Genomic DNA, 23,394 nt, shown 5'->3' with positions numbered 1-23,394 from the left:
GCCCGGCTCAGTGTGTCAGCGGCGAGCGTCGGGGGCGGGGCGGGAGCAACGGCGACGGCGACGGCGACGGCGGGCGAAGATGGCGGGCGCCAGTGGCAACATCGCGCAGAAAACATGGGAGCTGGCGAACAATATGCAGGAGGTGCAGAGCATCGATGAGATTTACAAATATGACAAGAAGCAGCAGCAGGAGATCCTCGCGGCTAAACCCTGGACGAAGGAGTAAGTCTCACTCTCTGAGTCTTTAATTCCCTCCTGACGGCGACGCGAATGTGGAGGAAATGGTGTCCAGATCTTCAGTAGGCCTGGCTGAGCTTTGTAACGCTATCATGATGATATGAAAAATCACGAAAGAAAAATACCGACCCCGATAATTATCAAATTACCTCCTCTTGGTGAGAGACACAAAATGCTGGAGTAACTCAGCGGGACGGGCAGCATCTCTGGAGAGAAGGAATGGGTGACCTTTCGGGTCGAGACCCTTCAGACTGAGGGTCAGGGGAAAGGGAAACGTGAGATATAGACGATGATATGGAGAGATATAGAACCATTGAATGAAATATATGCCAAAAAGTAACAATGTTAAGGGAAACAGGCCATTGTTAGCTGTTTGCTAGGTGAGAACGCAGAGCTGGTGCAACTTGGGTGGGGGAGGGATGGAGAGAGATGGAATACAGGGATTACTTGAAGTTATTGGAATCAATATTGATACCACTGGGTTGTAAGCTGCCCAAACTAAATATGAGATGTTGTTCCTCCAATTTGCATTTTGCCTCACTCTAACAATGGAGGAGGCCTAGGACAGAAAGATCGGTGTGGAAATGGGAAGGGGAATTAAAGTGTTTGACAACTGGGAGATCAGGAAGGTCCAGGCAGACTGAGCGAAGGTGTTCAGTGAAACGATCGCCCAGTCTATGTTTAGTCTTGCCGATGTACAAGAGTCCACATCTTGAACAACGGATACAGTAGATGAGGTTGGAGGAGGTATCTACTGGAATTTTTTGAGGATGTAACTAGGAAAATTGACAAGGGAGAGTCAGTGGATGTGGTGTACCTCGACTTTCAGAAAGCCTTTGACAAGGTCCCACATAGGAGATTAGTGGGCAAAATTAGGGCACATGGTATTGGGGGTAGGGTACTGACATGGATAGAAAATTGGTTAACAGACAGAAAGCAAAGAGTGGGGATAAATGGGTCCCTTTCGGAATGGCAGGCAGTGACCAGTGGGGTACCGCAAGGTTCGGTGCTGGGACCCCAGCTATTTACGATATACATTAATGACTTAGACGAAGGGATTAAAAGTACCATTAGCAAATTTGCAGATGATACTAAGTTGGGGGGTAGTGTGAATTGTGAGGAAGATGCAATAAGGCTGCAGGGTGACCTGGACAGGTTGTGTGAGTGGGCGGATACATGGCAGATGCAGTTTAATGTAGATAAGTGTGAGGTTATTCACTTTGGAAGTAAGAATAGAAAGGCAGATTATTATCTGAATGGTGTCAAGTTGGGAGGAGGGGGAGTTCAACGAGATCTGGGTGTCCTAGTGCATCAGTCAATGAAAGGAAGCATGCAGGTTCAGCAGGCAGTGAAGAAAGCCAATGGAATGTTGGCCTTCGTAACAAGAGGAGTTGAGTATAGGAGCAAAGAGGTCCTTCTACAGTTGTACCGGGCCCTGGTGAGACCGCACCTGGAGTACTGTGTGCAGTTTTGGTCTCCAAATTTGAGGAAGGATATTCTTGCTATGGAGGGCGTGCAGCGTAGGTTCACTAGATTAATTCCCGGAATGGCGGGACTGTCGTATGTTGAAAGGCTGGAGCGATTGGGCTTGTATACACTGGAATTTAGAAGGATGAGGGGGGATCTTATTGAAACATATAAGATAATTAGGGGATTGGACACATTAGAGGCAGATAACATGTTCCCAATGTTGGGGGAGTCCAGAACAAGGGGCCACAGTTTGAGAATAAGGGGTAGGCCATTTAGAACGGAGATGAGGAAGAACTTTTTCAGTCAGAGGGTGGTGAAGGTGTGGAATTCTCTGCCTCAGAAGGCAGTGGAGGCCAGTTCGTTGGATGCTTTCAAGAGAGAGCTGGATAGAGCTCTTAAGGATAGCGGAGTGAGGGGGTATGGGGAGAAGGCAGGAACGGGGTACTGATTGATAGTGATCAGCCATGATCGCATTGAATGGCGGTGCTGGCTCGAAGGGCTGAATGGCCTACTCCTGCACCTATTGTCTATTGTCTATTGTCTATTGAGGTGCAAGTGAACCTCTGCCCAACCTGAAAGGACTGTCGCGGTCCCTGGACAGTCAAAAAAGGAGGTATAGGGACAGGTGTTGCATCTCCTGCTTTTGCAGGGGAAGGTACGTGGGGAAAGGGGGTGGTTTGGGTGGGAAGGGAGGAGTTAACCAGGGAGTTGCAGAGGGAATGGTCTCTGCGGGGTGGAGATGGGAAGATGTGACTAGTGGTGGGATCCAGTTGGGAGTGGTGAAAATGACGGAGGATTATGTGTTGTATGTGACAGCTGATGGGGTGAAAGGTAAGGACTAGGGGGATAAAGGACGGAACAAGGGGTACTGAGGAGACACATGCGAATGCCTCTTCTATGATGGGAGAGGGGAACCCCTGTTCCCTAAAGAATGAGGACATCTCTGATATCCTGGTATGGAACACCTCATCTTGGGCGCAGATGCAGTGTAGACAAAGAAATTGGGAGTGGGGGATAGAGTCTTTACAGAAAGCAGGGTGGGAAGAAGTGAAGTCGAGATAGTTGGTGTCAGTGAGTTTGTACTAGATGTCAGTCGATAGTCTATCTCCTGTGATGGAGATGGTGAGATCAAGAAAGGGTAGGGAGGTTTAAGTGAATTTGAGTACAGGATGGAAATTGGTGGTGAAGTTAATGAAGACCGTGAGTTCTGCACGGGTGCCTGAGGTAGCACCGATGCAGTCGTCAATGTAATGGAGATAGAGTTCGGGGATAGGGCCTGGAACAAGGATTGTTCAACATACCCTACAAAGAGGCAGGCGTAACTGGGGCCCATGCGAGTGCTCATAGATACGCCTTTGATTTGGAGGAAGTGGGAGGAGACGAAGGAGAAGTTGTCTAGGACGAGGACCAGCTCCGCCAGGCGGAGAAGAGTGTTAGTAGAGGGAAATTGGCTGGTTCTGTGGTCGAGGAAGAAACTGAGGGCTTTAAGGCTTTCCTGATGGGGGATGAAGGTTTAGAGTGACTGATCGTCCATAGTAAAGATGAGGGAATGGGGAGGCTTGGAAAGCGGAAGTCATTGAAGAGATGAAGGGCGTGTGAGGTATCTTGGACATAGGTCGGGAGAGATTGGACCATGGGGGATAGGATGGAAAAATATATTTCAGAATTCTGGCATCTGCGTTTTGTTTTGTTTCACCAAACCGTATCTTCAATGAAAGTCTGAAAAAGGGACTCAACCCGAAATGTCACCCATTCCTTCTCTCCAGAGATGCTGCCTGCCCTGCTAAATTACTCCAGCATTTTGTGTCTATTGACAGTTCCTTTCTACATTCTTGAATGAAATGTCAGCCCATCCACAGTTCAGCTATTTTAATATACACTTGTTAAGGCCTGCGTATACTTTTCGAATTAAGTTTGTAAATTTGATTCATATTATTTATTCACTTTTGACATTTGGTCATCTCTTGCCACTATTGCACCACAAATTTTACTTGCCATCTTTCATTTCATGCCTGAATATTGCCACGGTCATGCTGAAGAGTTGCAAATAGAAATAAGCAGGGCGTAATCATCAGTGACTGTTTAAAACTCCTAGATGATATTATACAAAACAACTTTATTTATCCCAGGAGCGAAATTGGTCGGCCATCAGTCATAAAACACAACAAGATACATGAAACATGAAATTAAAGTGACGAGTGAAAAGTCCAGAATTGGGGATGTGCAATGATTGGGGGGTGGGGGGGGGGGTGGGGGGGGGGGGGGAGTCGGTCTCCTCCACGACTGAAGGGGGGAGAGTTGTACAGTTTGATAGTCACAGGGAAAAAGGATGTTTCCCTATGCTGACCTGATCCAAATCTGACAATTCTTTATTGCCAGATAACATCAGTTATTAGGAACCCCATGTGGATTCAGATCCAGTGTAAAATCCCCATTATTTGGTGGAATCTCCTGTATGATTATAGAACAGGTTAGATTTAATATAGGAGTGGAGACCCAGTTCATTTGAATGGTATTCTCTGCAGGATAAAGAAACCAATTAGAATTCTAATTCTAATTGCATGTAATTCTGCTACAAAAGTATGTTTCGAAAACAGAAAATGATTATACATGGACAATTAATTAGGGAACACTGTTTTTATTATGCCGGCCAAATGGGTTATAACATGATTTTGATCAAGAAACTAGAAAACAACTTAAAAGTTATTTTGGAAACTGGCAAGTAAAAATAGCTCCTCCAAGGGGAAAAATAATTCCATGTAACCTCCCTCAGTTATCGGACATCATTGTCTCTTAAGATGGGCCTGCTTCTTTCGTTGCAGGAGGTATTGAAATTGACAATTGAAACTGAGATCTGCCCGTTGACTTCATCTCCCTGCCATCTCCAGTACATGGATGGTCATTCAATTCATCTGTCTGCAGCTCCACTGTGGGTGGACAGGGGTGGGGAATGGGCTGGGTAAGGAAGATCTGGTCTATTAATTCTGTTTTTTGCATTCTACTTTTTATTTGTAAAAACTTTCATGTTAACTTTTTCCATTGTCTGGAATCATTATTTACTGTCATTGTTTTACTTATGCATTCAAATGAAATGTCAGACCTGTACTGCAGATGATTTCCAAGACAAGAAAATTAGTTTTCTTTTTTTCCCAAAATCATCAAAGGTGCTTTGTAAAAAAAGAGAACAAATTTACACTGATTTGGTTATAATGTGGATACAAGGAGCTGCTGGTGCTGGCTTACAAAAAAGACACAACGTGCTGGAGTAACTCAGCGGGTCAGGCAGTATTTCTGAAGAACATGGATAGATGATGTTTCGGTTGGGACTTACCTACCACGTTTTATTCTGCCCCTCCTCTCTTCCAGTTTTCTTTCTTTCCCCTGCCCTCACCCCCACAAGAAGAAGGGTGCCAAACTGAAATATCACCTATCCATGTCCTCCAGCGATGCTGCCTCACTTGCTAAGTTACTCCAGCACTCTTGTGTCTTTCTTTGCTCTAATTTGGTGTTTTTTCACAGTATATTATGGGTTACTAACAATCAATTAAATACTTTTTGCTTGTAATTATTATATTACAGGAGACAGTGGCTAATATTAACAACATAGACTGTTTAAATCATGCTCTTTAGGGGTGATTGTGAAAACAAATCACAACTTCACAGCCACCCCATAGCCCCTTTCTCTTTTGAATGGGTCCATGGAATTAGTTACACATATCTGGGATGGCTGATGGCCTTAGATTAATGTCCCATCTGGTAGGCAATATATCCAAGATGCCAATCATGCACTGTATATGTCAACTAATTAGGAAGGGAGAAAGTATGAGCTCTCAGGAATAAAGGAGGGAATTAGTAGTTGGAGTCTGGGAATGTAGGTGAGATACTAAACAAAGACTTTGCAACTGTTTTCACCAAGGTGAAGTACATGAAGGATAATGAGATCAGTGTGGAGAAAACAAGTATGCAGAGGAAGTTTGAAATTAAGGAGGAGGTGCAGTTGCGGCTCTTGTCAAGCATTAAGGTGAATTAATCCCCAGGACCTGATCGAATTTATCCCAGGTTATCCCAATTTGACTGAGGCAAGAGAGGAGATTGCGGGAGCCTTGACAAAGAACTTTGCATCTTCTGTAGCTACAGGTGAAGGACTGGAGAGTAGCTAATGTTGTTCCTTTATTTAAGATGGGAAGTAGAGGGAATCCAAGGAATTAAAGGCCGGTGAGACTCATGTCAGTGGTAGGGAGCTATTGGAGAGGTTTCTTTAGGATAGAATTTATTACCATTTGCAAAAGAATGGATTAATCAGGAACAGACAGTATAGCTTTGCACACGGTAGGTCGTGTCTTGCTTGCTTGGTTAAGTTCTTTAAGGAGGTGACGAAGGTTATTGATTAGGGTAGGGCAGTGGATGTCGTCTATGTTGCTTATAGTAAGGCCTTTGATAAAGTCCTCCATGGTAGGCTGATCCAGACGGTTAAGATGCACAATATAAGGATATATATCTATATCTTGGACATAAATGTAGATGGGCTGGATAGTAAGTTTGCATAAGACACCAAGATTGCTGGGGTCACGGACTGTGAGGAAGGCTGTCAAAGTATATGGTGGGGTATGGATCGGCTGCAGAAATGGATGGAGAAATGGCAAATAGAGGTTAATCTAAGCAAGTATGAGATGTGGCACTGGGAGGTCAAACGTGTGGGGAAAATATACAGTTAATGGCATTGATGTACAGAGGGATTTTCCGGTCCAAGTCCTTAACTACCTGAAAGTGACAACACGGGTAGACTGGCAAGAAGGCAAATGGTATGCTTGCTTTCATAGGTCAGGGCAATTTGCACAAGAGTCAAGACGTCATGATGCATCTTTACAGGAGTTTGTTTAGACTGCATTTGGAGTATTGCATGCAGTTTTGGCCGCCCCATAACAGGAATGAAGTAACAGCTTTGGAAAAGATGCAGAGGAGGATTATCATAATGATAGGTATTAGCTACAGGGAGAGGTTGCTCGGACTTAGATTGTTTTCTCTGAAATGCTAAAAGATGCAGGGGGATGGGGGAGGGACCTGATAGAGGAATATAAACCATATAGAACCATAGATAGGATAGACACTTGGAACCTTTTTCCCAGGATGGAAAAATCAAATACTAAAGGGCATAGCTTGAAGGTGAGAGAGACAAAGATTAAAGGAGATATGCAGTGCAAGTTGTTTACACAGAGGGCGGTGAGAGCCTAGAATGCGCTGCTGGGGTGGTGGTTGAGGCAGATATGATAGTGGCATGTAAGAGACTTTTCAAATAGACATATGAATATGTAGGAAAAGGAGGGATATGGATTATTTGCAGGCAGATAAGAATTGGTCTTGGCATCATGTTTGGCACAGACATTTTGGGCTGGAGGGCCTGTTCTTTTGCTGGACAGTTCCATGTTCCAACTATGTGCTAATTTTCTGAAACAAGACCTGAACCCATAACTTTTTGATTCAAATAAATATGTTAAGATGATTGTAGCTGGTTTGGTGTTCAGCCTTTGGTGAAATTTTAACACTGCTATGATCTGCTGTCTATGCACTTGAGCACAGCTGCTATTTCAGTGCGACATTGTGGAAATGCTACATTTTTAGAGATGGTCTTATGATTGAAATGCATTGGTGACCAGAAAAGGTTCCATAGCACAATGAACATTTTCTCAATGTAGTCAGCAATCCCTCTCTTAAAGCAATACCATTGTTTGTGGAATCTTGATGTGTGCAAATTAACTACCATGCCTACAAAAGGAATAATAGCATTTTGTCTTTTCTGCTCTAGCATTTAGCTTTCATTTGGGCATTGATCCTTTTTTTAAAAACAAACACACTGAGGAATATCAAGAATTTTTGTATGTTTAATCAACTTTGATTTAGTTATTGAAACTTTGATCTTTGAAACTTTTTTTAAATCAAGATTAATAAATTATTGTGAGAGTAATTTTGCATCTTGTCAGCAGAGTGAAAGAAACATTGATGATACTGTAAACCCTTAGAAGGTCAGACAGTATCTGTAGAAGCAAAAATAGAACCAAAGTTTTAGATTGAAGATCCATCAAGTGTCATTGACCTGAATTGTGACTCTTTTTTTTCCACAGATACTGTTTTTATTTCAGATTTCCATTATCTTTTTTTGCAAAATAAAAGTTGATTTTTTTTCTAATCATCCTATTATTTTTTGCAGCCATCATTACTTCAAATATTGTAAAATCTCAGCTCTCGCACTTTTGAAGATGGTGATGCATGCCAGGTCAGGCGGAAACTTGGAAGTGATGGGTTTAATGCTAGGAAAAGTAGATGGAGAAACAATGATCATAATGGACAGTTTTGCTCTTCCAGTGGAAGGGACAGAGACGAGAGTCAATGCTCAGGCTGCTGCCTATGAATATATGGCTGCTTATATAGAAAATGCTAAGCAGGTAGGTTTATAATTATAGATTTTCTACTTTCTAAATTCATTTAGTTTAAAAAAGCACTGTACAAATTAACTTTACTGTTTTTAAATCTAGTTCAAAAACTTTATTTAATGCATGAGTAATGTGCACAAAGTCTATTTCCAATTGTTAATCATATTTTAGCTATGACAACAGGATAATGCCCAAAGCTTTATACAATGTTATAATATCGTAAATTCTTCCCCATTCTAAATGTGTTTACATAATTTTCTTGTGCCTAGATTTGTAATAGTATGATCCTATATAAATACCTGTCTGTTGGGTCTGGTCATTGGCTTCTTGTAAATCCCTCATCTTGCTTAAAATATGTTAAATTGCTTTTATGCCTCAACTGGTATTTCACCAGCAAAGTGAGTTCAGAAAATTACAGAAATAAATTATTGTCATTTTTATTATAAAAATTATCTTTAACTACTTATTTACTAGAGGAACTAGCATTTTACCCAAGTTTGTGGGTTTGATCATTTTTGTCCAGACTGGGTTTGGATGGTGCTGTAAAACACTCTGCATATTATTTCCCAGTACCAGTCTGTTTTCATGAAATAAATTAGAAATACAAGAGTCTGCAAATGCTGGAATCTGGAACAACAAACAACTGCTGGATGAACTCACCGGCTGAGGCGGCATCTGTGGAGAGAAATGGACAATTGATGTTTTGGTCAGGTAACTTATTCTGAATCCACCAAAGCTGCTCGAGTTCCTCCATCAGATTGTTTGTTGCTCTCTATGGAAATTATTTTACATCCCATTCACAGTTCTGCTTCCTAGCTTTTCAAACAAATTTTGAAAAATTCATGGCAAATTTAAAAAGTTCAATTGCTAATACTTTTTTTACAAATCTCCAAAATGAGATAGGAGTTGATATGCACCATAACCAATCTCTCAAAGTGCTTCATCACCAGAGACGTTAGTGCCACCGGTCGATAGTCATTGAGTCATGCCACGGTACTCTTCTTGGGCATTGGTATTATTGATACACTCTTAATGCAGGTGGGAACCTCAGATCTCGGTAATAAGAGGTTGAAAGTGTCTGCAAAACCTAAGCCAGTTGGTCTCTACAGGTTTTAAGAACTCAACCAGGTATACCATCAGGTCCAGACATTTTCCAAGGGTTTAACCCCCTGAAGGATCTTCTGACGTCGGTCTCTGTAACTGTGTCTGTAATACCATCCGGGTATATGGGGGCTCGGGAAGGCACATCAGTGTTCTCCCTATCAAAGCATGCGTAGAACGCATTGAACTCTTCAGGGAGTGATGCGTCGCTGTCGCTTAAGCTGCCTCCTGATTTTGCCTTGATGACATTCAAGCCCTTTCACAGTTGTCGAACATCTGCCTCATCCTCCAGCTTAGAGCGAAAGTCCCTTTTGGCCTTTTTGATGGCCTTGTCAAGGTCATAGCTGGAGTTCTTATACACTTCTGCATCAACAGACCTGAATGCCTGGGATCTGGTCCTCCGAAGAATACAATGAGGATCTCCTGGTTCATCCAAGGCTTCTGGTTAGGAAACACTCGGATGGTTTTTGTAGGAACACAGTCTTCCACATATTTCCTTATAAAGTCTGTAACGACTGTGGCATATTCATTTAAGTCCTTTGCCAAGTCTTTGAACATTGCCCAGTCTACTGATTCCAAGCAATCCTGTAATTGCTGAATGGTCGGATGTTCTGAAGTGAGGGTGAAGCTTGGAGCGATAGGCATCTCTTATGGTTATAGCAGTGGTTAAGGGTGTTTAATCCTCTGGTGCTGCAGAAGACATGTTGGTGGTAGTTCTTTAGTGATTTTTTTCAGATTTACTTTGTTGATGTCCCCGGCTATGTTGGTAGAGGGTTCGGGGTACGCTGACTGGTACTTGTTGACCATTGAGGATTTGAGTTTAGGAGCAAGGAGATCCTACTGCAATTGTACAGGGCCCTGGTGTACATTGCACCTGGATTATTGTGTGCAATGTTGGTCTCCTAATTTGAGGAAGGACATTATTGCTATTGAGGGAGTGCAGCGTAGGTTCACCAGGTTAATTCTTGGGATGGCGGAAATTACATATGATGAAAGAATGGGTCGACTGGGCTTGTATTCACTGGAATTTAGGATGAGAGCGAATCTTATAGAAAAAAAGGATTGTACAATTCTGTACAAAAAAGGATTGGACAGGCTAGATGCAGGAAATATTTCCCGATGTTGGGGGAGTTCAGAACCAGGAATCACAGTTTCAGTAAAAGGGGTAGGCCATTTAGGACTGAGATGAGGAAAAACTTCTTCACTCAGAGAGTTGTAAATCTGAAATTTTCTGCTACAGAAGGCAGCGGAGATCAATTCACAAGAGAGAGCTACATCTAGCTCTTGGGGCTAAAGGAATCAAGGGATATGGGGAAAAAACGAAAGGGGTACTGATTTTTAGATGATCGGCCATGATCATATTGAATGGCGGTGCTGGCTTGAAGGGCCGAATGGCATACTCCTGCACCTATTTTTCTGTTTCTATGGCGTACAGCTCCTCCAGTGCTAGATGGACGTCTGTCTGGGGTGGGATGTAGACACGATCAGGATGAGGGAGGTGAATTCATTCGGGAGGTAAAAGGGGTTACACTTCACCACCAGATGTTCCAGGTGTGGGAGCAGGAGTTAGACAGAACTGCCACGTCTGAGCACCATGCAAAGTTAACCATGAGGCAGACACCCCCCTCTCTTTCCCCGATGCCTGTGTTCGGTCCATATGATGGATGGAGAAACCTTCACTCTGGACGGCTGAGTCTGGGGAGCTGGGCTATAGAAAGTGTCCTGGAAGTTTCTGTCCACGATTCCCAAAAGTTGTGCTACACCAGTGTCTTGATCAGGGAATCAAACACTCCTTCAAGACATTAGTAATTCCCAGCAGAATTACATTTTCATTTTAGCAAGGCACAAAACAGTGTGATACTTGCCTATAAAATAAATCAGAAATGTATATGGCTTTTCGATTCATATAAGTAAATGTTAATGGCATGTTGGCCTCAATTATCTCCAAACAATTTCCCTAGCACTGAAAATTAAAATGCTTTACAACTATGTAGTCTCATTCTTCACAGCTTAATTACTTTAATACTCCAGCAATAATTTATTTTGTTTTCTTCTCTCTTCCTCAATGTCATTTTATTTTTATTTTTGCTTTGCTTTTCTACATAATGTGGCATTGTATTAAGTATTCTGACTTGCACTTCCTGATTTGAAATCTTCATGCTTCAGCCAGGATTTTTCAAGTTGATTAACAAGTTGCAGTAGCCTGGTCTGTTCGCTAAATCCCAAATGCCCTAAGCAGAAATGAAATTATAATTACTACAACTTCCTGTGCATAAGTCTTTGGGTTTGTGTAATTAACAGCTCTCACTGCTCATTCATCACTAAAAACTGGGCTACGATCTTTAGAATCAAATGTAATCTGTGTACGATGACTATTTAGTCTGTTCCTTTCTCATTGACCAAATTTCTCATAATTAGTCAATTTGGTTAATTTGCTGCCTTTTCTATTTTGACACAAATGAAATTCCACAATTTCAGTTTTTCTAACAAGAGTTGCATTCTTTCAGATTACTTTTAATAAATCTACCCAACACCACTTTGTCAAAAAAATATCTCGTCTCTGTAGCCACAATGTTAGTTTGCTGTCCCGTTATGTTTCATACAATCAAAATGCTATATCTTGATAACTCTGCATTCAACATGAAGCAAAGAAAACTCAGCCAGGCATATAAATTCCTGACTGCACTTCCTTTTTCTCCCCCTTTTCCCTTCCTCTTTTAAGACTCCTCGCTGCCAGATTACGCTAGCAAGAATTTGATATTGGTAAACAAAATGTTCAGCAAAGAAAATATTCATCCTTCTCTGTTAAAGACTAGAATTCATAGAAATTAATATTTAATTAGTGCTCCCATTTACTCATAAAGGTTCATATTTGTCTCTTTGTTCTGCCAATTATTTCTTTAGACTTTAGTGATACAGCATGGAAGAAGTCCCTAATGCTTTACCAAAGCCAATTAACCTACAAATCTGTATGTCTTTAGAGTGTGGGAGGAAACCGGAACACCAGGGGAAAGCCCATGCGGTCATAGGGAGAACATGCAAACACTATACAATCAGCACCCGTAGTCAGGATCAAACTCTGGTCTCTGACGCAGTAGAGTTACTGCTGCGCCACTGCTGTCCTATTGTGCGTACTTGTGCAGGAATCCATCTCCGAATAAGCTTATAACTTAGCTTTCAACATGACTTATGATCAGAGAGAAGTCATGAGAACCTGATTAAATCTGTGCAGGCGAATGGTGAGAATATCCAATTTTAGGTAACTAACCAAACCAACCCCTCATTCCCCCCCCCCCCTTTCTTCCCACTGCCCCACGTGGACTTGCACCTATTTCTCCCCACCCCCCTCCCCTTTCACCTACATTCCTTCCTCTGACTTCACAACTTTTCAATCCTATCTCACCGTTTGTCTTTTCCTTTATGGCTTTTGTCCAACCATCTGCCTATCAAAAACCCATCTCACCTATATCCACCTATCACTTGCCAGGCTTTGTCCTGCCCCTCCACACTTACAGTTTTCTCTCCTCCTCCCCAAACCACAATCAGAATGCAGAAAGGTCCAAACCCGAAACATCACCTATCCAGATTCTCCAGAGATGCTACCTGACCCGCTGAATAACGCCAATGCTTTGTGTCTTTTTTTGTAAAGCAGCAACTGTAGTTCCTTGTAATTGGACAATATTCAGGTGCAGAAACAAAGAGTGAATAAAATCCTTCAATCTGCGTGAAGTTTATCAATGTTATTATTTTCTAAAACATTATTCAGATGTAAAAGCACACAGTTCAGAGAAGTGGCAGTCCATATTTACATTTGTTCGTAGTATTTCCAATCCAGATTTGCAGTTGCACTTAGCCCTTACAATACCTGAATGCCTTTTTAGGACTGCAATAACTGACATAAATATGATGTGTGTACTTGCATGTTGCGTGTAATCAGGCTTGCATATTACTGCAGCAATTTTTTTTGTAAGCCAACATCTGCAGTTCCTTGTATCTCTTGGATTTTAAGGAATATATTCATTTGTACTCAAATCTATTTCAACTTTAAACAAGAGCGCAAAAATGCTTCCAACATCTGCAGGTCCTTGTATCTTTTGGATTTTAAGGAATATGTTAATTTGTACTCATATTTATTTCAACTTTAAACAAGAGTGCAAAAATGCTTTGAGCCAGCAGGTGGTGCTATTATTCAGCTGCTGACAGGTGATGGACTCAAATTCTAATGAAGTTTTAAGATGTGTTCTGTAAAACATAAGATTCATTGGATATACTTTAAAATCATTACCAAGAATTATGATTGAAATTTAGGTATACTATTATTTGTTTTCATATTCTATATCTTGGAAGGAATACTGGTTTGAAACAAGCGAACCCTAGAAACTAATAAATCCAGGAATAATTTGGCATTGACTGCACACTCTAAATAATCTCAATCACTCGACTATTCCTATTTAATCCTATTCGTATCACATATATTTACTATTTAAAATAAGATGGAACACACAAAAGTATTTTTATGTCAATACAAAAGATTATTTTTCAGCAAGTTAATCAGCATCCGTTCAGAGAATTGTGGAAAAGAACAGAATGGAGAAAAACAAGGCAGAGAAGACTGTTCCACACATTTTATTCATTCTGGCCAAAAAAGAGCTATTGAGACATTAAATTTTTCACCAATTATCCAACAACATATCATTTTGCTAATTTTAACGTGGGCTTTTGCCTCACTCACCCTGTCAGGAGTGAATTACAGACCCCCATCACTTTTTCAGTGAATGATTTTCCTCACTTTCCCTCCTTCTTTAAAATATAATGATAGTCTTTTTTTTAACACCACAAAACCTTTGGGATTATGGAACATTGTTCTCAGATTTGACTGACATTGCCATCCTCCAGCTGCTGCTTGATCACATGCAAGCCATGATCCTTATCATTAGACCCACCATGGATTCAATCCTGATGTACACTAGCGTCAAGCAAGGCTCTGCCTCGAGATGTACCTCCAGCACTGCTGCCACAGTTGCTCCAAATCCACAGGCAGACTATGTGAACCAACATCAGTGTTTTGCACAAGCCAATGTTATTCAAGAGGCTCTGATCACATTCAACAAGCTCTATTTAATGGGCTACATTATCCAAAACAAGCATTTTTTCCCAGAATCTATTGATTCTGCATTTCAGAAGCCATGGAATTGTAATGTAAGCAAGTCATCCTTGATCTGAGGGACTGCCTGAGGAGAGCAGAATCCATATTTTCTTGTTGCAGATGCTAACTGACCAGTCAAGTTTTACCTTATGTTCTTATTCCATATTTCCAACAGCTGCTATTTCTGCCATATACAGTTTTAAACAAAATGTTTGTTTTATTGTGTGCCTAAGATTGAAAGTTATAATTAATTCTCCACGTATTATGTCTTTATTTAAATTTATTTTGCAACCATCTAGGTTGGACGTCTTGAAAATGCAATTGGTTGGTATCACAGTCATCCAGGTTATGGATGTTGGCTTTCAGGAATTGATGTTAGTACTCAAATGTTGAATCAACAGTTCCAAGAACCATTTGTAGCAGTGGTGGTATGTACCTTGCATTTATATCTGACCTCTTTTTATACGAATTAAATACTAAAAATCTTGAATGTGCCTACCTTTTTTCCACTTAAAAGTACCTTTGATTTCTATTACAAATAACTGCAATGTAAAACCTGACCTTGACGATGCTGCAATTTCCATTATAAAAGGATAGCTGTAATTTTTGAAAATGACCAAAATAAAATATTTTGGGATGATTACTGCTTTATATCTTCTTCTATCTCCTGATTGAATCAATTTTGATGGCAATATGTTCATTCATTGATTATAAAATTGGAATTTAGCTTTTGCATATTCATATTATATTTAGTTTTAATTGTCCCAAATTTGGTATGTTTTAAATATTTCAAACTAGAATTAGTTGGTGAAAAGAAAATTGCTCGCCCATTCCTAACCCTTATAACTTTTTTTCTTTCTTAAGTGTATTATATCTCATCTTTTTCTCCCTATTATTTCCCTCTTGCATATTTTGGGAGTGGGAAATTTTGTTCTTGGTCTCTGGCCCCATTGTACTACACAAAGGCAAGTTGGATCTGTGGCTGACTACTTGAACTCACAATACTTTTGTATATTTATGTATATAGAACAATTCACAATATTTTTGTGTATAATGCATGTAGAACGCAAACCTCTAGTAGTATTTTGCTTCACTCTCTGATTTTCTTTATTTTTGCTTGGCCTATTAATTTTCGTTTTCCCTTTGATTTCTGTACGTACTCAAGTATATTAGTGCTATTGTGGCAGAGAGAAAGCCAGTCCAAGCCTTGTTTTGTGAGTTCCACCCAAAGAGGAAACTGCTGCTCCGTTTCTGATCTCAGTGACCAGAAAACGCACACTCTCCTTTTTCACCTTCACCCTAACACATTGAACAATCTTATTTACCATTGTTATATTGGTACATTTATACAAGAATAATTCAGATTTCTATTGATCTCTGGTTCTTTATTCTAAATTGTTGAAACTATTATAATATCCTTGTTCATTTATTACAATGTACCACTGCTTATGGCTTTGCAATTCCCCCAATTATTTACACCATTCTTATATTCTTTATTCTAAGTGTTAGTGAGTGCTTTGATAAAAGACGTAGCCATTACTATTGAGTTGTTGCATTTCACTTTCAATTTTGTTGGCAAATGTTATAAATTTGTGTAGTTTAAATCTAAGAATGCAGGAAAAAAGCAGAAAAGTGCTGCAGTTCAAACTGGAGCACTGTTGTGAAGACAGCATTGTAAACTTAAAACTCCACAATTGATCCCTTGTATTATATGTAGAAATTTCATATTATACTCTAATTTTTTCACAACTGCATAAATCTGTGATTTACCACATTACTACCTTACTGAATTTTTACACTTTGTTCAGAAATATTATGTTGTATTACCAAAATTATTTTCAGTGTAATATTTTAATCTCTTAAATATAGACTTCCATCATTATTATAACTGTATTTGGTTCAATTGTTAGAAAAAACCTTACTACATTTAGTATATATACAGATGGATTCATGGTTTAGATTGTAAAGTGTTCCAGTTAATTATTCTTGTACAATGTGCATAAACATTTTTATTTTTTTTTGCAATGTTTTATTCAGAATTTATACCTTTTGAGTTTTTAGATTGATCCTACAAGAACAATATCAGCTGGGAAAGTAAACCTAGGAGCTTTCAGGACATATCCCAAGGTAAACGTTTTATTTCCTTCTGTGTCCATTTTCTCCCTTTTTCTTTCTTCCCTGAAGACAGTAATTTATTGATTTCATGCCTATATTTTGTATACAGACCAAAACAGTAAGTAGGCTATTTTATGTTCATGAACATAGAGAGGATGATTGTCATTGAAGATGGAATGTTTTCACCTTGTTAAAACTTCTGGTTGAGGTTGCTGAATAATAATCAAAGCAAGAACTCTTTCACCCACCAATTCTGTCTTGGATGATTAGACCAATTGTATTATCTTTATCAGCTCTCTGCCTGAGATTAGGGAACTGCACAGACCAGAGAATCTACATGTTACATTGAAATTTCTTCTTACATTAGAATTTAACTGAGAACTTAAGATAAATGTAACCAGGGTAGTCTGCATCGTCTTGTTAATGGCTCTTTAAAAGAAAATATTGATATGCAAACAGACTTCCTGACAATATCTGATGTTTGTATTTGCCTTGGGCCTCTTTCAAAAACAACTTTCATCCATATAGCACATTTAATTACATGAAATCTCTCAAGGAATGAGAGACTTCTCAAAATTTACGAGCATATACGGGTTAATTTTATTTGTAGTTGCTAGAATTTGTTTAAATGAAACTAAATCTTATGTTTAATTCTATATGTACGCAGAGGAAAAAATAATTAAGTAGAACATTTTTATGCCTAATATTTTAAAAATATTACATAATTTAATATTTAGGGTTATAAACCACCTGATGAAGGTCCTTCAGAATACCAGACTATTCCACTTAACAAAATAGAGGATTTCGGTGTGCACTGCAAACAGTAAGTAACAATCTATGAAGTGCCATTAGTGCATTTTGTTTAACATTAATGTGTTAATTTTATATTCTTATTTCTTTTAAAATGTTACATTTTAACCTATAACTCTGCATGCAGCTAAGCACAACAGATTACCTTGTATAGTTTTTATTAATTTCTCTGAGGCCTGACCTCTTCCCCAAAAGAGTGTGGAGGCACAATCACTATGTATATTTGGAAAGGAAGGATACAAGTCGTGAATGGCCATCTTCTATTCTTTAAGAGGTTTATATTTTATTCGGTGTTTCATGGATTTTAGTCATTCCAGGGCAATTTTTTTTTTTTTGTTTATAGAAAATATTTGAGCTTGCAGCATCAACATTTCAAAAATGCTTTGCACATACTCGGTGACTTTTGTAAGTAAACCTGGTACACAAATCAGCAATAGATGAGACCTTCATATCTTAAAGATTATTTTTCTAATGTGCAAGACCCTTGCTTATGTTATGAGCTTCTTTGTTGGACCAAGATAAAGTATTTTCAATGCAGTGGACATCCTTCTAAATATTGATAAGAACATTTTACCTTCCATTTAACATTAAGTGCAGAGCATTTTTAAAGTTGGTAAAATGAAAGTTCAGTATCTAGCTGCTTCCAGCTGAATGAAGGTATTGTGAATAAAAAGCAAAGGAAATTGGAGAATCATCGAATTATTTCACATCTTCGTGGGCACAGTATACTGATTAAATGCTGTCAAAATATTTTAGTTACATATTGAAATTTGTTTTTAACTTTAGGTATTATGCTCTTGAAGTTACATATTTTAAATCATCTCTGGATCGTAAACTACTTGAACTTCTATGGAATAAGTATTGGGTGAACACACTCAGTTCTTCAAGTCTACTCACGGTGAGTTATCTTTATTTCTGGTTTGATTCATTTTTCAAATGCTGCTGAAGATAGTGCGAAAATGTATCCTACTATTTTACTACTATAACACTTCCAAGAAATTTTAGTTTTACCTCTTATTATTCGTGGCTTAAATGATAAGTTAGACTTGATATGCACCTGTATTACAAGAGCAGAATAATCTTGAAGGAAAAGCAATTCCATAAAGCATTAACTTCCTATGGAACCAATCATTTCAGACTGGTTAATGAGGAGGAGAAAGAGTGGAAGGGCTTCTTAATTATCAGGCAGTAATTGTCTTCCACACTCCTCCTCTTTTTCCCTTTGCTCCCGATGCAAACCTCGAGGTGTTCTAAATTGCCAGATGATTAAAATTATAGTGTAACCCATCTTTAAAACAGAATTAATTAATCGTGTGAAAATAAAAATATTAGATATTATTGTAAATATTGATATCCTCTTCCTGTCATTAAACACATTTCCCATTTTAGTCCTTTAACTGTCAACTCTGTGGCATGCCTGCAATCTTTCATCACGCTTTCCAGACATTTATATTGGCTGACTTAATCCAACTGTCCAATCAAGCAAACATCAGGAATGTAAATGTGAGATTATCCACTTTGGTGGCAAGAACAGGAAAGCAGACTATTATCTGAATGGTGGCCGATTAGGAAAAGGGGATGCAACGAGACCTGGGTGTCGTGGTACACCAGTCATTGAAAGTGGGCATGCAGGTGCAGCAGGCAGTGAAGAAAGCGAATGGTATGTTGGCATTCATAGCGAGGGGATTTGAGTATAGGAGCAGGGAGGTTCTGCTGCAGTTGTACAGGGCATTGGTGAGACCATACCTGGAGTATTGCGTACAGTTTTGGTCTCCTAATCTGAGGAAAGACATTCTTGCCATAGAGGAAGTACAGAGAAGGTTCACCAGATTGATTCCTGGGATGGCAGGACTTTCATATGAAGAAAGACTGGATAGACTCGGCTTGTACTCGCTGGAATTTAGAAGATTGAGGGGGGATCTTATAGAAACTTACAAAATTCTTAAGGGGTTGGACAGGCTAGATGCAGGAAGATTGTTCCCGATGTTGGGGAAGTCCAGAACAAGGGGTCACAGTTTAAGGATAAGGGGGAAGTCTTTTAGGACCGAGATGAGAAAGTTTTTTTTCACACAGAGTGGTGAATCTGTGGAATTCTCTGCCACAGAAGGTAGTTGAGGCCAGTTCATTGGCTATATTTAAGAGGGAGTTAGACGTGGCCCTTGTGGCTAAAGGGATCAGGGGGTATGGAGAGAAGGCAGGTACAGGATACCGAGTTGGATGATCAGCCATGATCATATTGAATGGCGGTGCAGGCTCGAAGGGCCGAATGGCCTACTCCTGCACCTATTTTCTATGTTTCTATGTACTCCCCATATACCACCACACAGGGTATAGATAAATGATAAGGGAATAACTTTTAGTGCAGAGTAAAGCTAGTAAAGTCCCATCAAAGATAGTCTGAGGGTCCCCAAAGAGATAGATAGTAGTTGAGGACTGCTCTCGGTTGTAAAAGGATGGTTTAGTTTCCTGATAACAGCTGGGAAGAAACTGTACCTGCATCTGGAGGTGTGAGTTTTCACACTTCTATACCTTTTGCTCGATGGAAGAGGGAGTGGCCAAGGTGCAACCCATCCATGATTATGCTGCTGGTCTTGCCGAGGCACCGTGAGGTATTAATGGATTTGATGGAAGGGAGGTTGGTTTGTGTGATCGTCTGTGCTCTGTCTCTTGCGATCTTGTTGGAGCTGTCCCCAAACCATTCGCCCTCATTGACAGATGCTGCACCTGTCAATGTACAGATATAGTTTGAAGCACAAACCATTAACAAAGGCAGTGATAGTGCAGTGATCTGAGGAGGCTAAAGGTCTACTTCAGGACAGCCTTGAATTGGGGGACTGGAATGTGTTGGGGATCGTTTCATCCAGCCTGAATGAGTATACCTTGGTCATCATCGGTTTCATCAAGTGTGTCTTCTGACAAAGACAATTAGGGTCTATCCTGACCAGAAACCTTGGATGAAAGGAAGATTCACTCTCTACTACAGTTCAGATCCAAGTCTTTCACACTGCACTGACCCACCTTGAACACCAGGGGAGTTATGTGAGGATGCTCTTCCTCGACTTCAGCTCTGCCTTTAACACGGTCATCCCGAGCAGACTGGTCACCAAACTTTCTGACCTTGTATTTTCCCAAACCATCTGCCAATGGATCAAGGACTTCCTGACCAACCGCCCCCAGACCAGGGCTGTGTGTTGAGCCCCATCCTTTACTCCCTCTACACTCACGACTGCGCCCCCACCCATCCCACCAACACCATCATCAAGTTCGCGGATGACACGACTGGTTGGACTCATCTCAGGAGGAGATGAGACAGCCTACAGGGATGAAATCCAAAGGCTGGCAGCATGGTGTTCAGTGAACAATCTTGTCCTGAACTCCTCCAAAACAAAGGAACTTATAATTGACTTCAGGAAAACCAGTGTAGAATATGACCCACTCTACATCAATGGGGTCTGTGTGGAAAGGGTACCCGCTTTCAGGTTCCTGGGTACGCACATCGCAGAGGATCTTACCTGGTCTACCAACACCATCACCACAGTGAAGAAGGCACAGCAGAGACTCCACTTCCTGAGGATCCTCAGGAAAACCAACCTGCAGGAGAAGCTCATGATGCCCTTCTATCGCTGCTCCATCGAGAGTGTGCTGGCATACTGTATAACAACATGGTATGCCAGCTGCTCAGAAAAGGACAGGAAGGCCCTTCAGAGGGTCATCACGACGGCCCAGAAGATCATCGGCTGCTCACTGCCCTCCCTGGAGCACCTGTTCAGCCTACGCTGCCTCAGTAGAGCAGGCAAAATAATAAAAGATCCATCCCACCCCGGCCACCGTCTGTTTGTTCATCTGCCCTCTGGTCGACGTTTCAGGTCGATCAAATCCCGAACAAACAGACTTAAGAACAGTTTTTACCCCAGGGCCATACGAGAACTGAACACTACCTTCTGCACTAGGCAACACTGTTAAAAAATCTTTTGTACTTAATATAATTGTATTTATTTGTTTTTGCATTTATTGCATTTATGTTTTACGCACCGTCAGGATTGGCTATTTTTTAATTTCGTTGTACTCGTTGCAATGACAATAAATGAATATTATTATTATTATTATTATAAGGATGCTTCTGATCCTTTTGAAAGCCATGATAGTAACTGACATTGGAAAATATTATATCAATGTCACAATATCCTTCTGGTTGTCTATTTCTTTTATCGCAATAATAATTTTTTCAGCAATGATTACTGTCGCTGCACCTCTAACCAGAGAATCTGGGATGTTAATATCTTGTGTTGTTTGGTGTTCATTTTTGTTTAGAGGTGTCCCTATGAAGCTTCTTGGGACATTTTACTATTTTTGGTAATATTTCTCCAGAATCCAATATGGAGAGCTCCAGGCTCACTTTTATGTGTAGTTGCATTCATAAGATTTACTCAAAGAAGCTAAATCAAAGATATTAATGCTCTGAAATCATCCCATTAAATTTGCAACTGTGCTTTCCCCATATAGGGTACTTAATCTAATTTATTTTTTCTACTTTCCCAACTCTGTTGCTGATCTTTAATTGTTGCAATGTCTAATGCCTGGAAAAAAAATCATCCTTGTCCCCAAGGGGACTTTGCATTTTTAATATTGGATGACCCCATTTTAGTGTTGCTTGCAGAAATTTAAGGCCAAATGTGCACATCATGGTGAGAGGGGGTGAATGAATTTGGGATACCTGGACCATGCTGCATGAATGTAATAATTCTCATTTTGAAGTTATTTATTCATACTGTTGTTTATTTCAAAATATTTATATTATAAATTATCTCATAATTGTATAAATCTGCTGGATTGCATTTACTCTGGTGTAGTGAATCATTTGAGTTTCTTCCTAGTTGTATTTTAGAGATCTTTTATTAATTATCTTGCGTCTGCACTTTTCACCACAGAATGCTGATTATACCACAGGACAAGTATTTGACTTATCAGAAAAGTTGGAACAGTCTGAAGCACAGCTTGGTAGAGGTAGTTTTATGCTTGGTTTGGACACTCATGACAGAAAATCTGAGGACAAGTTGGCCAAAGCTACTCGAGATAGGTAAAACCATATACATCTTAAAATCTTGCATCTAAATTCATCAAACCATTTACATGATGATTTTGTGTGCATGCTTAGGAATTTTTTTCCAGAAGCTAATGTGATTAATACTGTAGAATTAAAGTGCAGTGAAGAATCAATGGACATATTACTCTGGTGTAAACTACTTTCAGAAGGAAATAAAATAATGGAAAAAACATTTTGTAATATAGAGGTTATTCAAAGCCCTATTTTCCGGGAACTGTTTATTGTCTTTTCAACACTCTGTGAAGTACTTAGCTAATACTGGCTGCTTCTTCTGTGATCATCAACTGCTGAAATCAAATTCAATGTTACTAATTGCAATTTATTCTATTTACTTGTACTGTTTTTCAGCTGCAAGACTACCATAGAAGCAATACATGGTTTGATGTCTCAAGTAATCAAGGATAAACTTTTCAATCAGATCAATATACCTTCCGCATAAAGTACTGAAACTCGTCAAAGGAAGCTCCTGTAGACTGTGCTCATGATGCTTAAAGATACTCTACGCAGTTCCAACTTCTTTAAACGGACAGCATCGATAGTTCTCCAGGACATTGGTGACCTATGTATTATTATGCAAACTACAGGCTGTTTTATTAGCTTTCATTATCCTAACTAGTAATTTCAACATGGCATTTTAAAATGGCAGCTGTTAGACCATCTCACTTCCAGCTAAATCCATTGTAGGATAGCTAAATCCACTAAGGGGAAAAAAATATCTCAATGGAGTTTCTAAAACAAAAAGGAAAAGTGTGTTCTTGATGCTATTAAAATACGTTAATATTACCAGAGATTGCTCTTTTACTTTGCTTTTAAATTGAATTGCTTCAGAAATGTGCTTTCTTTTTACAATTCATTTTGGTGAACAAAGTTCAATGACAGTAACTAAATTAAACGTAAATGGCTCCGACAGTTTTAGTGACACACCTGTGTTTCCAATAATACATGCACCTTTGATCTAGAATCAATAAATTATGCTACTCTCA

General features: G+C 39.7%; 1 protein-coding gene across 1 annotated transcript; it reads left to right on the top strand.

Moving 5' to 3' along the window:
* On the top strand, positions 1–23,394 carry cops5 (COP9 signalosome subunit 5). Its single transcript, XM_078398113.1, has 8 exons — positions 1–222; positions 7,913–8,147; positions 14,682–14,810; positions 16,444–16,509; positions 17,235–17,320; positions 18,094–18,205; positions 22,236–22,384; positions 22,760–23,394. Exons 1-8 carry the CDS (start codon positions 80–82, stop codon positions 22,848–22,850), a joined length of 1,011 nt encoding a protein of 336 aa, XP_078254239.1. The 5' UTR covers positions 1–79; the 3' UTR covers positions 22,851–23,394.

Source organism: Rhinoraja longicauda, chromosome 4, assembly GCF_053455715.1.
Source record: "Rhinoraja longicauda isolate Sanriku21f chromosome 4, sRhiLon1.1, whole genome shotgun sequence".
In the NCBI taxonomy this organism is placed as follows: Eukaryota; Metazoa; Chordata; class Chondrichthyes; order Rajiformes; family Arhynchobatidae; genus Rhinoraja; species Rhinoraja longicauda.
This window is presented reverse-complemented; position numbering and strand designations above follow the sequence as displayed.

Excerpts from the sequence above, each read along its gene's own strand:
- cops5 (XM_078398113.1), top strand. The coding sequence starts at position 80 with ATGGCGGGCGCCAGTGGCAACATCGCGCAGAAAACATGGGAGCTGGCG. Across the intron at positions 223-7,912 it reads GCTAAACCCTGGACGAAGGA|CCATCATTACTTCAAATATT; the intron begins GTAAGTCTCACT and ends TATTTTTTGCAG. Across the intron at positions 18,206-22,235 it reads GTTCTTCAAGTCTACTCACG|AATGCTGATTATACCACAGG; the intron begins GTGAGTTATCTT and ends TTTTCACCACAG.